The following is a 16,006-nucleotide window of genomic DNA, read 5'->3' as shown; positions in this document are numbered from 1 at the left end:
ATATACAATATGTGTATTGATTAAATGGGTTTAATTGGCTAGTGTTGGAGTCAGGTATTGACTTGAGCTGCTGACATTATTGAACACAACCTAAAGCAAGTAATATTCCAGTCACCATTCAGTCACATGACTACAGCTACAGTACCTATTGACTTAACATTAATCAATAAAGAGCAATAACTGCATGCATATGAATTGTATTCAGCTTCCAGGGATGCTGATAACTGTTTGTTTTTTTCTTGTCGTTACCGCCTGCAGTTCACCATATAAAGAGAGGAATTAAATTGCGATGTTGTTGTGTGTTTACGAGCTTACATTGTAATTTATTTAAGAGCTCTTAATTGGACTAGTTACTCATTTGGCCCTTGTAGTCCCACAGCTTGGCTGAGATCTATCAATGCACACTGGGGCCTGGTGGAATACAGAGCTGTACACAGCCAGCTGTTTGATGTCTGCAGCCGCTGACTGGATGCTACTCCACCATACAGTATAAATAAACACTAAATCCCCCAGTGAGAGGACAGATTTATACTCAGGAGACCTTATTGCAGGCTAATGAACTATTAATGTTGATTTGAAATTCAAACATTCTTTGAAGGGCCTTTTCTGAGCCATGCATGGTGTGCATCTGTGCGTGCGCACGTGTGTGTGTGTGTGTGTGTGTGTGTGTGTGTGTGTGTGTGTGTGTGTGTGTGTGTGTGTGTGTGTGTGTGTGTGCGTGCGCGTGAGGGAGAGAGGCAAAGAATAAGCTAATTTCGTAGAAGGCTTCACTATACCATATTCTCATTTCTCCTCCAACCAGCCAGGCTCACATCTCAAAGGGCCTTTTGTGTTGCTGAAGCACTGTGTTGAATGAAGCTGTATAAAATGTATGTCAATGAGTTCAGGCTGACTTGGTTCTCTCTCCACAGCTACTGTTAATGGAATAACTGTAAGAAGTATAAATGATCCCTTCTTTAATTCATAATACCGGACCTCATCGCCTGCCCACTCAGCCAATAGATTATGGAGATAGCTGTAATGACTGTTGGAACAATGAGCCAAATTCCATTATCATTCAACTCCACGTCTGCCTGTCTATGGGATAACTGCTATAGTATGTTCTGATCCTTTCACTGAAGTATATCTTGCATAACAATGGGAAACATTTAATTTACAAGAAGGAAAATTAAGATGAAGTATGTTCAACATTAGGTTACATGAATATAACAACTTACATGACACATTTGCGCTTACTGTAATGGGGTAATAATTTTACTTTGAAAGTGTAAAAAATTACACATATTTTGCATCCCTGAGTGTTTAAATTTGTATTAGTAAAAGTCAATTTGCCTTTGGCTTAGTTTCATTGCGTATACTCATATAGGGTGCGTTCGGAAATATAGCACCGAGCGCACTGGCCAATACAAACTAATAGGCGAGTGCGCTCCCGGTGCGCATTTCCGAACGCACCCAAAGTGTGCAAAAATAACACACCCAAAAAGTCTTCTGATGTTTTATTTTTAGTTCAACCCTAGCTTTGTATGATACAATTTGAGCTTAAACAATGAATATATTTTATCAGTCAACACAATCATCAATGCATTCAGGAGTCAGCTACAGTCAGTAGCTATAGACTTGATAGTTGACTATGTGCGCAGCAAAAAGAGAAAGGTGTCCGGACTCCGGGGGGAACAGGGTACAGGGTGGTTCAACATGCAATAGTGCAAGACACAATCCCAAGTCCCAACACAGCAAAATACAATACTTACATTCAAGAGAATCCGTAAACATTCTGTTTAAATCACTGTATTTTGTAGTTGACTGGCCATCCCTGGTAATACAAAGGATGAAACACTGGCATGTTTTTTATTCTTAACGTTATCCTTGGTAAACTGCCAAAGTACATAAAATCATGCATGGTAGTGACAATGTCAAAAGTGGTTGTATTGTATATAATATGGTACCTGCTGTCTGAAATGAGGCAGCCAAGATGAGCATCTTCTAATCTACAGTACTAAGGCCCATGGTCATGCAACAATTTGCAGCTAAAGAAAGACATTTGACCATCTCTCACTTCTGCATCCTAAAAGGCAATAATGAATACCCATATTTACCTACAATATATATATATGTTTGTATTTGATCATTTTAGTTTGTTTAATTGTTGTTGTGTACTTCTGCTGTTATTGTTGCTGTGTTTGTCTGTTGTTATCTCCGCCAGGCCGAAGGCATAGCGAGAGAGTATGTTTTCCGTCCGTCCGTCCGTCCGTCCGTCCGTGTGTGTGTGTGTGTGTGTCCGTCCGCCACCAGCTAATCTCCGGCACCGTTGGCCCGGTTGCTCCGAAACTGTGCACACACTCTCTCCCTGGATGCCAATTCAGAACCTCTGCCCCAAATCTTTCACATGGGCCTGTTATAGCGCCACCAGGAGGCCGATTTGTGCAAAACCCATTTTTTTATATTACTCCTACAAATTTTATCCAAACGTCATGCAAATCGGTACACAGTATCTCTATAGTCATGCGATCAACACGGATCTATCAGATTTCCCATATTCCATCCTCATTGGCTAAGGTTGGCTTCCAAAGTTTGCAGGATTGGTCCGTTTTGAACAAAAAGCCTCAAAGTATACACACGCACATTCCCACTAGGCCGAGGAAGAAATGCCACCCTTCTCACATTGGCCTGTTATAGCGCCACCAGCAGGTCTAATTTAGCAAAACACATTTTTGGAACAAAATGCCTCAAATCATGAATGCAGTGTCAATGCAAGAATAAATGGCACGGTTGGCACCCTTTTCACATTGGCCTATTATAGCGCCACCAGGAGGCCAGAATAACGTACCTGACCTGGCGGAGACCTGTGCTCCGAGGAGCACTTTTTCTAGTTTTGTTCTGCTTTGGTCCTATCTTGGCTAGGTCTCACTTGTAAAAGAGATGTTCACTCTCAATGTGACTTCCTAGTCAAATAAAGGTTTTATATACACAGTATACTACACACACAAACATGTGAATTTTATATCAGTGTGACAGCCCTCCAGGAGGGCCGTGATCTATGGTTCTTGGCCTTATGTTAAAGTTGTACATACAGTATGCAAATGGACTGTATTTATATAGCACCTTTTTCTCCAAAGCTCTTTACGATGTATTTTCACACCCCTGGCATGTTACATGTAGAGATGGCTGAGCACTATCACATACTGTAATGAGAGTAAATTGACTGTGCTTGTATGCTCTTGTTGTTACATCTCTTGTTGCACTTAGTCTCTGCTTTCTGCCTTCTTAATTTGATCCTAGCATCTGGCTTTCTGAGGTGGAAACTCAACTGTTACACTTGGAGGTCAGGAGCTGTTTTTCCGACCGACCGACCGACAATCTTAAAATATTGTTTATGTAGAAATCTTATTTACAGGGGTCTTGTACACCTGCTTTTGGAATGGTGTTTCTTTAGCTGAATTATGCTTTTGCATATTTTTTGTTTCATAGAATTATCAGACTGCTGTCAGTGTCAGTCTTCCTAACTGTTGTGTTCTCCTACTCTTTTCCAATCAGAAGGGGAGAGTTCCTATGAGACGGTTCCCCCGGAGGAGATTTAGGCGGGATCCTCTAGCTCTGACTCTTCTACAGTGTCTACCATTTTGTTTGGTTTTGGGTGTGTTGCTTTTGCTACCGTAACCCCTACACCATACTCTCCACTTCTACATACTATTGATTTAATTAATGTGTCGCCTTCCTACTCGTCAAGTTCAATGAGGGCAGTGAAAAGTGGTTATCCTTTTTTATTATGATTGTTGATCATACAAAAAAAAAGGAGTGTCAGAAATGACTGGCTCTTTACAGTGAAGAAATCATTTTTACATGCTAGCATGTCAAAAATGATGCAATGGCAACCTCTTGTGGTACAGTGTGCATCTTCAGGCAATACCTTTACATGGCTGGCTCCACAGATACAGTGCAAAATGTAATACAATCCCTCAGCAATACAAAGTCAATGCCACTTTACATTCAATCGTTTAAAAAAAAAGACTAAAGTTTAGTTTCATGCGACAAAGACATAGAGCAAGCTATAATATAAAAACAATTAGTGGAAGTTTTACAGCAATCAAAAACGCTTAGAGTTAAACCCAGCCGTATGTGCTAGAGCACCTGCCTCTGCGGTTAAAACCACAGGTTGCATGATGCATCAACACATTAAATGAATGCATATCTCATAAAAGGTATAGCAGACAATGGCACTTATATAGTTCAGGAGTTGTTTCATCATTAAAACAGTTACTATATGTTAATCAACATTAAAAGATATAAAAGATATATTATGTATAGATTTCTTTTTTCATAGCAAGAAAGGGTTAGTGTTAAGAAATAAAATTTACATTGCACAGTAGTTTTTCCCATATGATTGTGTGAATAATACAGTTATTGCAGTAGATAAGATAACCCAGTGATACAATATGGGTACTTTTCTACTTTTCTCCCGATAACCTTCACTTCAGTTGTGGAGAGGCAAAGTAGCCATTCTGTCGAGTAGACTGATGCCGACTAGAGGGAGTCGACGCTTTACTCTTGCTCCCGAATCTACGGAGGGGTGATGACAAAAAGTCAGTCCAATTCATAATATTTTCTTCTCTTTTAGGCAGTTTTTACAGAAAAATATGGAACACAGATCTCCAGACAGAATGAAAGTGGGGACGTTGTGATTACGTTGGCAATCAGGTCAGCTACTGGCATGCCCCTAATTCATAATATTGATCCACTACACATACTATACAATGCCAGCAACTAAAACCGTGATGATTGAGCAGTACAGTATATAATCAGAGTATGCATGGGTGTGTACTTACAAGGTGGTGCTGGAGAGGGTCTGCTTCATGCGCTGGGAGAGCGAGCTGGAGGACGGTGTTTTAGTCATCGCATGATGCTCTGGAGTGGTCACTGGTCCCAATATGCTCACTGCAGCAAATAACCATGAATACATCTTAAAATTGGATTGTCTCTTTCTTCTCTGTTATCCGTGTTTTATATAAGATTTTTCCCCCTATTTGTTATTTCATTTTTGATTGAATTGAATCTTGATTGAATTTTGTTGTACCGTTTTCTTGTGTTACAAAGCACTTTGTATCCATGTTTTAAAAAGTGCTATACAAAAACATTCATAATTATGATCAAAATCAGTGTCAAAAACATTCATAATTATGATCAAAATCAGTGTCAAACAGTCCCATCGATAAGTAGTCACTGAAACATCTAGGCCTGGTTTCTCACACTTATTCTAGAGATATTATATCAGAATATGTTTTTATGTTATATATGCACATACGAGGTGCGTCAGAAAAGTAACAGGACTGTGGAAGCCACGCCCTGTTACTTTTTTTTGTTCAGAATCAGAGTATATGAGGATATGGGCTGTAGAACGGTCTACCATTCGTTACAACAAATGTATTCTATTTTATGCCCATGTCTATCTCGTTCCTCCCAAACAGCAGATCTCTCATCGGTCAGTATACTCTGCCATCCATTAAGATCATTTACCTTGGAGATCAGGCGTGTGCATGTCTTCACCATTGTCCGTGTTATCTGGATGGGCAAAATGACTCCAGTACTCTGCTGGGATACTCAGCAAGCGCTCGATCACCTGGGTACAGGAGCAGTTCATCGGTCAGATACTTTTCTGAGGGAGTATTGGCTCATAGGTCAAGTCATGTGGTAAATTATTAACATTAACGTTCATTGGAAGGCAAAGCAGGAAACGGGCTGGATCAGTGCTCACATTTTGTACATGGGGAAAACACTAGTCACATCCACAGTGCATTGAGCTCAGTCATCTCTACTTACCCGTGGCTGTCTGCTGGTGTCATGTAAAATAGTCATTGGGTCTGGGTCAGGGACAGCATGGCCCACCAGGGTGGGGCCAAACACCCTGGCTAGGTTGTTCACGTCCATCTTGTTTTCCACAAATTTGGACACCCTAGGAAAAACAAACAGGAAGGAGTGGGGTCATCAAGTTAATGGGCCTTTATCGATATTACACAGTTGAGGGAGACAGGAAACCGGGAGAGAGAGACGGGAGCAGTGGTGGAAAAAGTACTCAAATGTTTTACTTAAGTAAAAGTATCAATACTGCACTGTAGAAGTACTCTGTTACAAGTAAAAGTCCGGAATTCTAAATTTACTTGAGTAAAAGTACAGAAGTACTGGAATCAAAATGTACTTAAAGTACCAAAAGTAAAAGTAAAATTTTTTTTGAAAATAGCCGATCTACAAGCTCACAACGCGTCGCAAAGCGACGCGTTGTGAGCTTGTAGATCTGCTATTTTCAAATAGCCTAGGTATAAAACAGGTCTAAAGTGGTTAATGTATGTTTCGTAATATCATAATTTATATCTGAAAAGTAACTAGTAACTAAAGTTTTCAAGTAATTGTAGTGGAGTAAAAGTACAATATTTGCCTCTGAGATGTAGTGGAGTAGAAGTAAAAGTATTGGAAATTGGAAATACTCAAGTAAAGTACAAATACCTCAAAATTGTACTTAAGTACAGTACTTGAGTAAATGTACTTAGTTACTTTCCACCACTGGACGGGAGTGACACACAGCGAAGGTCGTCGGGAACGGGATTCGCATTAGAGCCTATATGTGATATGCGCCTGGACCGCTAGGCCAGGAGGCGCCCCCAAGTTAATGTTATTATGAAAAGTATATTTTCTTTAGATAGGAGACTCCGGAATAATAATTTCGTGAATCATTGCTTCCTATAAGCCACTCACTCCTATCACAAATGTGAAGCAACTGAACACAACTTCTCCTGGTTATGTGTGTTGTTATTTAGCCACGTTTGCAGTGGTGGAAAGTAACTAAGTACATTTACTTAAGTACTGTACTTAAGTACAATTTTGAGGTATTTGTACTTTACTTGAGTATTTCCAATTTTCAGTACTTTTACTTCTACTCCACTACATCTCAGAGGCAAATATTGTACTTTTTACTCCACTACAATTATTTGAAAACTTTAGTTACTAGTTACTATTCAGATATAAACTATGATATAATGAAACATACATTAACCACTTTAACCCTATTTTATACATAGGCTATTTGAAAATAGCAGATCTACAAGATGCGACGCGTTGTGAGCTTGTAGATTTTTTTTATTCTGGACTTTTACTTGTAACAGAGTATTTTTATATTGCAGTATTGGTACTTTTACTTAAGTAAAGAATTTGAGTACTTTTTCCACCACTGCACGTTTGGTACAGAGTCAATAGGAGTGCATGAGACTGAGACTAGTAGGGAGACAGTTTTCACACCGTTTCTCAACGTCGGGTCCAAGGACCACCAAGGGTCCAAATGGATCCTTACGGTACACTTTTAGAGTTAAATAAACACTGAGGATTTTCCAGTGTAGATACAGAGAGGACTCAGAGATAAAGAATGGTATCAAAAGGGGGTCCGTGGACTAACGATGCATATCAATCTGGGGGTCCTTGAAGAAATTAAAAAGCTGATTGAAAGCATCTGGGAGTGTCAGTGCTTTAAAAAAGGACTTACTTCTGCAGATGAATCATCATACAGGCCAGGGTGTCACGGTTTGGGTATGGCAGCTCGCTGACCGTCTGGTAAAACATGGCGAGGCTGTTGCCCTCATCCTGGATTTCTGGGGGCAAAACAAGACTAATGATTGACAGCTGGGTTCTGCCCTCTGCTGCAGCAAGAGGTCCTTTATTACTACCTAAGGCAACACTAAGTTTTAACTGTGTGACTGTGTGTTTCAGAAGGTTACATTGAAGATATTTTAAAAACTATATTTCAAGCAAGGCCTCGAGTAAATTAAAAACTCAATTTAACCGTGTATAGCAGAAATTAACTGTGTATTGTAGACATTCTAAATATAACTGTAAGACCTTGTAAGGCTTGTTGGAAATTATAAAACACAATTTAAGATACTTTAATCTGGATCTTTACACGCCAACGCTGTATTACTATGAGCAATATTCACACAAAGACCGTCACATTCAGAAGAGAAATAATTGTGTAATTGTGTAAAAAATAGCGTCTCAGGAACTGACCTGCAGCGTCCATGAAGGCTTTGTTGAGGCGGCAGGTTAGCAGGGGTTCTGGAAGGTTCCTAAGGAAGTCTTTGAGAACCCCCGTGATGACATTAATGTCGTCTATTTTGTTGAGGGAAGGCAAAGTCTTCCCTCTCATGAACTTCTCCTTCAGCTCTTTGACTGTGCGATCAGTGCCAGAAAGGCGGTACAGGCCGACCTGTGGGAAGGAAAAAACGATCCAAGAAAAGCAGTGGTCATCGTTTGACCCTTTCACATTTGGCACAGGTGCATTAAATGACTAATAATAGAACATATCTCCTACAATACAGACAGGGAAAATTAGGACTGTAGAAGGATAATGAAGGCCTGGAGCCATCCTCACCTCACGCATTCCCCTACGCTCAATCTCCCTGATGCACATGATCACCAAGATGGGGATCATGGGAGCGGTGGGCGGAGCAAAGTCAGCCAGGGTCGCCTGCACACAGGATACATGGACGTGAGTATTAGTGAAGAAACATTGACACATGAGGGAATGGAATGCGTGCCAATGTGGGTAAAAAAGCAATGCAGTACCTCTGTGTTCCTCACGGGGGTGCTAACAGCAGTAGGGTTACAGGGCAAGGGGCAGCGGTCACGACACTCTGGATGGGTCACCATCCTGCAATCCTGGCACCGCAGGTACATCTTACCAAACTTGGTTCTCCTTCCACATGGTACACAGAACTCAGACTTGATAACCTTGGTGCAAGAGATGAGTGCATGACAGTTTAGATTTCAGTTCACTAGCTGCAACTAACACGCTATTTTTGATTAATTTAGACCACAAAATGACAGTAAAATACGTCCATAAAACTGAAAATATTAATCAGTTTGATGTCGGCCACAGACAATATGGACACGATAGGCTGGTGCTTGCCTGTGAAATGCATCAAGGGATTTGAACAAAATAGACAGAAAGGGGGATTTCCTCCGTCAAACTGGTTGTATGATAGATGATGTCTCTATAGACAATAATAACCATCGACAATTAACTGAAATGCATATTAACAGCATTATAGCGTCCCTTTTGTTTCACCCCATAAATACAGCACTGCACTTCAGTGGCAATGCTGGACTTCCCTCCCATCTCATAGCCATAACAGGTCAGTGAAATATGGGCTCATACCGTTTTAGGGATCAACTGGTGTTTCTTTCCTCCGACATTGGCTCTGGGAGTTCTGGGTGGAGGTGGGACCTTTGCTCTCGGCGTACAGGGAGCCTCACTGGCTGTCTCAGACTGATCTGTAGTGGTCGTATCTGCCCATGCTGGACCTATAGAGAGATCATGTGTCACACTTCAAAACCACCAAACTTCACTTGCATGACAATAAAGGAACAATGAAAGCAGTCAGACTGGTTTAACAACAGAACTAACAGAAAATGTTTCCTTAAAACCTAGGTTTCAGTGAGATCAAGATCATTCTCCAGGCTCAAATGAAGATGGGTTAAAAGGTTCTTACCAGTCCTTCTACTGCGTAAGTAGTAAGGCACCGTCTCAATGGTGGAGACGGTCTCAACAGGCCCACCATTGGCCACGACAGTGATGGTGGTTTTGGCTACCACAGACTCATTAATCTGAATAATGAGACATACATTTCATACGATTGTCAACAAACACAGTTCCACTTCAACTGATTATAAAAAACAAAACAACAACAACAATCAAACAAACAGCAGTTGTGGATTTTTCTCCATCTTGCTATTTGTTAGGTTGATCTTCTAATGAGGCTAGGCAACACATTCACAGCAGAGATGAGTTATTATTATGGATACTTTAAAAAATAAAATCTATGCCACAGCTATTGAGCATGTTAGTGCCAGAGGTCATCATTACCCTCTCTCGCCCTGTGGAACGGGGTTTCTTCACTGCCTGTGGAGGAGCATCACAGAGTTTTCTGGAGGAACGCTGAGAATGAAAAAAGGACATAAAATCTCTTTACCATCAACTGAACTTGACATCCTTTAAGTGTCTAGCAAGCCACTGTCAATGTTTGGATGACCATCAGAACCTACAGGCTGCATGTATTACGGTAAAATGACAGCTCAATAGGCTTTGTGGACAAATCTTACTGAAATGTGACACATCACTCACTCTTTTCTGCCGCTTGCGTAATCTCACATGCTTCATCACAGAGGAATCCCAGTCCTGGAGAGAGAGATGTTGATAAATAAAAACATACAAGTAATTTTAATTATAATAGACAATTATAAGGGATCTTGTACATAAGCTATAAAATTCCAATCATTTATGGTAGTAATAAGTAGTGTGAATACAGCCACGTTGCATTTCCCCAAATTTTGACTGGGAAGTGTATTTTGGGTGCATCCCTGAATGCCTCTCTAACTACTTAATGCCTGTACTTCGCACACACTTCGCTGGGTCTATACTTACTAAGTATAGACCCAGCGAAGTGTGTGCGATTTGGTGTAGAAGGGGAAAAAGTAGGAGACTAAGTATTACTTAGTCTCCTACTTTTTCCCCTTCTACACCATATCTCTTCACCGAAAATAGCCCATCTACAAGCTAAGCATGGGTTAGCACCAAACGGGTTGTCAGCTTGGAGTATAGGGGTCATAGGGTTGAATCAGTGGATTACTACCATTATTATACAATGCATAACAAAAAGACAAGATATATAAAAGGGGTAACCATACCACAGAGTCATCTGTTTGGTCATAACTAATGTCTGACAGCAAGGAGGCCGATTGGCCCGATTCATCAATGCGAGTTAACCTGTACAAAAAAAATTGAGAAAGCACATAATCAGGATATAATCTTTTATAATTTGTAAAACATTAAGTTGCATGTAGTTTGCAGGATTCTATTAACTGAAGTTCAGAATTCAAGATTTCAGTGTTATGGGGTAGACTAATATGATATATAGATTAAATTGAATCGCTTGATAAAGTTCTTGTACTTGGTATCTAGGAGGGCTACAGACCCTAATAAATTGAGTATGAAGACCTGAAGCTAATATTAATATTAAAAAGGAGCCTAAATTCATGTCTACTATTTTGATTAATGTTTATTCTACATGCATGTATTTTCCCCTTCAGGTTGGGTATGTGGGTCATCATCATAACTGTATTTCTTCAGGAAAACATTACAAAAATGATGGAGCTGACAGAAAAGGTTATGATGCTCACCTGCGGCTGTTGTTGAGGTTTGCCCTCGCTACCTGGGAGTGAGCGCTGAGGAAGGCCAGGGCAGAGCGCTGCTCCTCACTCAGGTGAACACTGTTGCTGTTGTTCTCTGAGATCAACAGGTCCTTGATCAGCTGCAGCTGACGCTCCTGGACCCACAAACAAGCAGATTCATGGATTAAAAGCTAAATAAAATCTCACGACTGGAAAAATGTGTACGTCCCGTTATGCGATTTGAAACATTATTGTAGTGATTATTATTAGTATTAATGAGCATTAGTGAACAAAAAGTAATGCATTGGCTTATAAAGCAGTGGCCTATCTTCATCAAAGTAAGGTATGAACAATTATAACTAAGAAGACCAACTGCCAACTTCAAATGTCTTATTTTTTTCTCCCTTCCAGGTATTGGCAATAGTACTGTGGAAAGTTCAGAAAAAGCACCCACACACTTGTAGCCTCAATGCATAAGTTATAGATCAGGACAGTTATTATTAATTAGCACAAAAGCTCCAACAATTCGACCTGACAGTCTTAAGGGCATTGTGAAAATCGACATGAAACCCATTTCGATTTTATACGACATAGAAGCTTTAATATACCAACCAGCTTTTCATATTCTGCCTCAGCCTTCTGCCGCCGGCGTATTTCAACGTCCACCTGGTTTCGAGCGTGCTTCAATTTGACCTCCAGGGACCCGTTCTCAGATTCTGCCTTAGCCAGCCCCTCCTTACAGGAACCCAGGTCGACATCCGCCTGCAGCCACTTCTTGCGGCACTCATCGAAGTTCACCGCTAACTGGATGAACTCTGGATTGGACGCAGGAGAAGAATAGTTTTACTCTGATCTGTTTATAAATTATTCAATGGAGCTTTATTGGCATGAGAAAACATACGCTTACATTGCCAAAGCAAGTGTCAACATATAATAAAACCAGTTTAAGAAAATGGGTAAAGTAAAGTATATATAGTTGGAGGGGGTACAGCATTGTGTCAAACAGAGGTATGTCACATTGCGTTGTTTTATATATGTTATATATACAGGGCATATATATACAGACAAAATGTGTCTGCTAAATTCAAGCATTTAGTGAGAATGAAAAGAATACATAGAATTGGCCTTCAGAAAGGGGACATAAAGGAAAAAGTTACCCAATCTAATGCAAAGAGAAGAACAATAGTACTCCTTTCATTATTCAGATGGAAATGTTGAAAAGCCACTTCCAACCCCCGCCACAATGACTCTCCCAGCCGTCTTGGGCTGCACCAGAGTAGACTACAGATGTGGTACATGTTTGTATGCAAAGACCGCACAGTTAATCTAGCCAGTGTAGCCTGATTGCTTTATTTATCACAATGAACCTACAGTATATTATAATTAATTCCATAATCAGCAACATTCATTTTCCTTTCAGGGACTCTGATGGTACATTTGCTCTTAACAGCCACAATGTTCAGACCCAATCAGTGAACAAATGTAAAAAGACAAGTAGCCCCACCACCACCATCCAGACAGACCATGAGACATGTTTTTATTCTCTATGACTATGTGATTGAGTCAACAAACAGTAAGAAATTATTTCTAAACTGTATTTAAGCATTGTTGGGCTGTTCTTTTACATTTGTAAACATTGGATTAAAACTGGGCAACATTTTGATTTATAGGGTGTGTGTTTGTCAAACCAAACCCTATAGAAAGTGATGAATATAATCAGAGTTTATAAGATCAAAACCAGTGGTGTAAAGTAACTGAGTACATTTACTCAAGTACTGTACTTCAGTACAATTTTGAGGTATTTTTTTAACTTTACTGGAGTATTTCCAGTTTTCAGTGCTTTTACTCCACTACATCTCAGAGGCATATTGTACTTTTACTCCACCACAATTATTTGAAAACATTAGTTACTATTAGTTAGTTTCTTTATAGATTTTGATTGTTATTACAAAACATTCGCTAGGGCACCTCGATGTAAAATTGGCTAGTTTGTCCAAAATGTTAAAAAATATATATATTTGAAAAATGGTATTAAGTAAAGTAAAGTATACATGATGTGAACGTGCATGGTACATCATTATCAGACTTAAATGCATCCTTCAACTTCTTGTTGATGCCCTAAAATGACTGGATATACAGGTTTTGTAGCAATTGTAGAAATATTAGACCTTAATTGTCAAATGTTTAAGCATGTTCTAATCATGTGTAATTTACTTCAAAACATTTTCCAAATATTACATTTTAGATTTTTTAACATTGATGTTGGACAAGATAGCCTATTTTACATCAAGGTGCCCAGATGTCCCTAGTGCCCACCTATCCTGTTGGACCTGTTACCATCAAAACAATGCAGGACTGTTTTGGAAGTCCTCCTGAAGCACACATTGAGGTGTCACATACCAGAGCCTCAACCTACAGTGAGACCAGTGGTGCCAGATTTTGAGAGAGATGAGTGGAATTGTCCATTTTAATAGCTTATGTTCAGTTAGTATGTCTATATATGTCACCCGATTTCACGCATTATGTACAATAAGACGTTAAGTTTGGCTCAATACATTTTTAAAGATTCCCATCTCATCTGTGTTTGATATGACTGGAGGGTCGCTATGATCCTAGTTTTAAGCGGTCGTTGGGTTTTGTGAGAGAAATAAGCAACCAGGTCAATGAAAACAAGCCCAAAAGAAGCAACTAGGCCGCATGAACACTGTAAAACTATATGTATGCCTGGGCTATTTGAAAATAGCAGATCTACAAGCTCACAGTTCATTGCGGCTCGACGCGTTGTGAGTTTGTAGGTCTGCTATTTTCAAAAGAATCTTGGAAAAGAAATTGGAACATTTTAACAAAAATCTGGTACACAGGGTCCTCCTGGCACAAAATATTTTCAGTCCGCTGACAAATACATATTAATTTGGGGGTGCCTGACATGAAAATGTTTGAGAACCACTGGTTTGACAACATTTAGGAAACAAGCCCAAATACGCAACTACACTATAGAAACAAGCCCTAAGTCGCTTATAATAAGCCGACATGGCAACGCTGGCCTACAGTGGTTAACTACTCACGTGGTTCGATGCCTTCATTCAGGACGTCCACATGGGCCAGCAGCTTGTTAAACAGGTTGTGCAGGTTGACACCAGACGACTGAGGCTCCATCATCATCATCATGTCTGTAGCCTAGAGATCAGAGATCAGTTCGCATTAGCACAGAGAAATGATGTTACATTGAGACATACTAATAATAAAGTTATATAAACTATCTATCAGCAGCTTGTGGAACTGGTTGTGCAGGTTGACACCAGACGACGACTCCACCATTACGTCTATAGACTATATTCTAGTACAGTGGTTCTCAACCAACCAGTGGTCTGGGGACCACCAGTTGTCCTTGAAGGGGTTCCAGGTGGTCCCCAGCTAAATCAATGGAGAGTTGGTAACCAAATGGACCCTTATTAGATCTTTAACTCTTGAGAGTATGAACTATGAAACCTGTAAACCAGTAAACCTGGTTTAAACCAGGTTTAAACCTGTAAACCAAATGGACCCTTACGGGTCCACTCTCAAGAGTTAAATTATTGTTAAACATCTGCATTACTTAATTTACAAGAAGGCTCCACTGAGAATGTAGAAGATTTTTTATTTTGATCAACGTTTGCCTGTTATCCTATGGTACCAACATCAATACAGCATGGAATTGTGGACAAAATCTTATCCAACAACAACATATTCAAAGTTTTGGGTCTGAGAGTCTCAAATGGTGGTCTGTGCCGTGGCTCAAATGCCGAATAAATAATCGACCTTGATATGAAAATGGTTGAAACCCACTGTCCTAGTAGATCAGCCAATGAACGTTAACATTAGCACAGAGAAATGGCTGAGTTGAGTAGTGGCAGATGATGTTACATTGAGACTAGCTCTGGTCCATAGCGTTAGAAGGAGTTCTCCTTTAACGCCATGTTACTTTTCAGCCGTTGCCCGCACACCCGCGGTATCGCAGCCGTTTGTCTCTAGTAAATAAATAAAACATACTTTCGCTACTCACCAAAACAAATACGGGTTTTAAGACGTTGAAAGCCTACTCTACTTAGTGGGAACACTCTGAGCCCCCCACCTCACGTCTAAAATACACTTTTTTAGCCAGAAAAGAAAATATTCCACCGGATGGAAAACGTCTTTTAGTTGCTCCACTGCGCCCCCTACAGATTTGGTCAATGGAATGTTTCTATTGACAACGGTAACATAGCGCTATGGACCAGAGCTACACTGAGGCATAATAAAGTTATATAAACTTTTATAAATAAATAAAAGTAACGTTACTCGGGGTGAAAAGACCCGACAACACCGTCGTGTATTAACATGTAGCGATCTGATCGTCACAACATGCCATTTAGTGTGAATAGCTTAGCAGTTAGCATAACTTCTCCCATCAGGTAATGTGTCGGTTAGTCAAGTAGAAAAGAACAGAAACTCACCGGTTCTCCTTTGTAATGATGTTGTAAACATGTAATGCTGCCCGGGTTCCACAAGTTAAAAAACTAAGATTAGATGACTAAATTGTACGAGAGTTAGCCTGTAAAAGCCACACCTATGTGTGTGATACTGAACTAAGTAACTCCACACATTCCACAACTTCTGTTATCAGTTCTGCTTTGAAAGTTCGAAAAACGGCGCCCCTCCTTCTTCGTCTTCTTCTTCCGGAAGAGAGTCGAGTGCACTCTGTCGCCCCCACCAGTGCGGGGTTGTAACGGCAATGAGTCCACATCAGTTTTAAATTCCTTTAGCCTATTGAATATTGTATAAT

The 16,006-nt window shown here is 40.1% G+C and overlaps 1 protein-coding gene across 1 annotated transcript; it reads right to left on the bottom strand.

Annotated features, from left to right (window-relative positions):
* Positions 1 to 3,746: 3,746 nt before the first annotated feature.
* On the bottom strand, positions 3,747 to 15,801 carry LOC308082451 (rac GTPase-activating protein 1-like). The gene is made up of 17 exons (XM_080424202.1): positions 15,678 to 15,801; positions 14,271 to 14,382; positions 11,818 to 12,020; positions 11,215 to 11,360; positions 10,723 to 10,801; positions 10,160 to 10,213; positions 9,902 to 9,973; positions 9,528 to 9,642; positions 9,194 to 9,339; positions 8,602 to 8,766; positions 8,408 to 8,503; positions 8,044 to 8,242; positions 7,526 to 7,631; positions 5,815 to 5,947; positions 5,512 to 5,614; positions 4,824 to 4,932; positions 3,747 to 4,557 (listed from the first exon to the last, which is right to left on the bottom strand). Exons 2-17 carry the CDS (start codon positions 14,371 to 14,373, stop codon positions 4,467 to 4,469), a joined length of 1,920 nt encoding a protein of 639 aa, XP_080280328.1. The 5' UTR covers positions 14,374 to 14,382; positions 15,678 to 15,801; the 3' UTR covers positions 3,747 to 4,466.
* Between the last annotated feature and the right edge of the window lie 205 nt (positions 15,802 to 16,006).

This window comes from Gymnoscopelus braueri (assembly GCF_963280865.1).
Source record: "Gymnoscopelus braueri genome assembly, chromosome: 3".
NCBI classification, from domain to species: Eukaryota; Metazoa; Chordata; class Actinopteri; order Myctophiformes; family Myctophidae; genus Gymnoscopelus; species Gymnoscopelus braueri.
The sequence above is the reverse complement of the archived record's forward strand: the minus strand, read 5'-3'. Positions and strand labels throughout refer to the sequence as shown.

Coding starts and splice junctions, on each gene's coding strand:
- LOC308082451 (XM_080424202.1), bottom strand. CDS start 14,373: ATGATGATGATGATGGAGCCTCAGTCGTCTGGTGTCAACCTGCACAAC. Junction 11,361..11,817: donor AGGCAGAATATGAAAAGCTG/GTTGGTATATTA, acceptor TTGTGGGTCCAG/GAGCGTCAGCTGCAGCTGAT. Junction 8,504..8,601: donor CCCCCGTGAGGAACACAGAG/GTACTGCATTGC, acceptor TCCTGTGTGCAG/GCGACCCTGGCTGACTTTGC.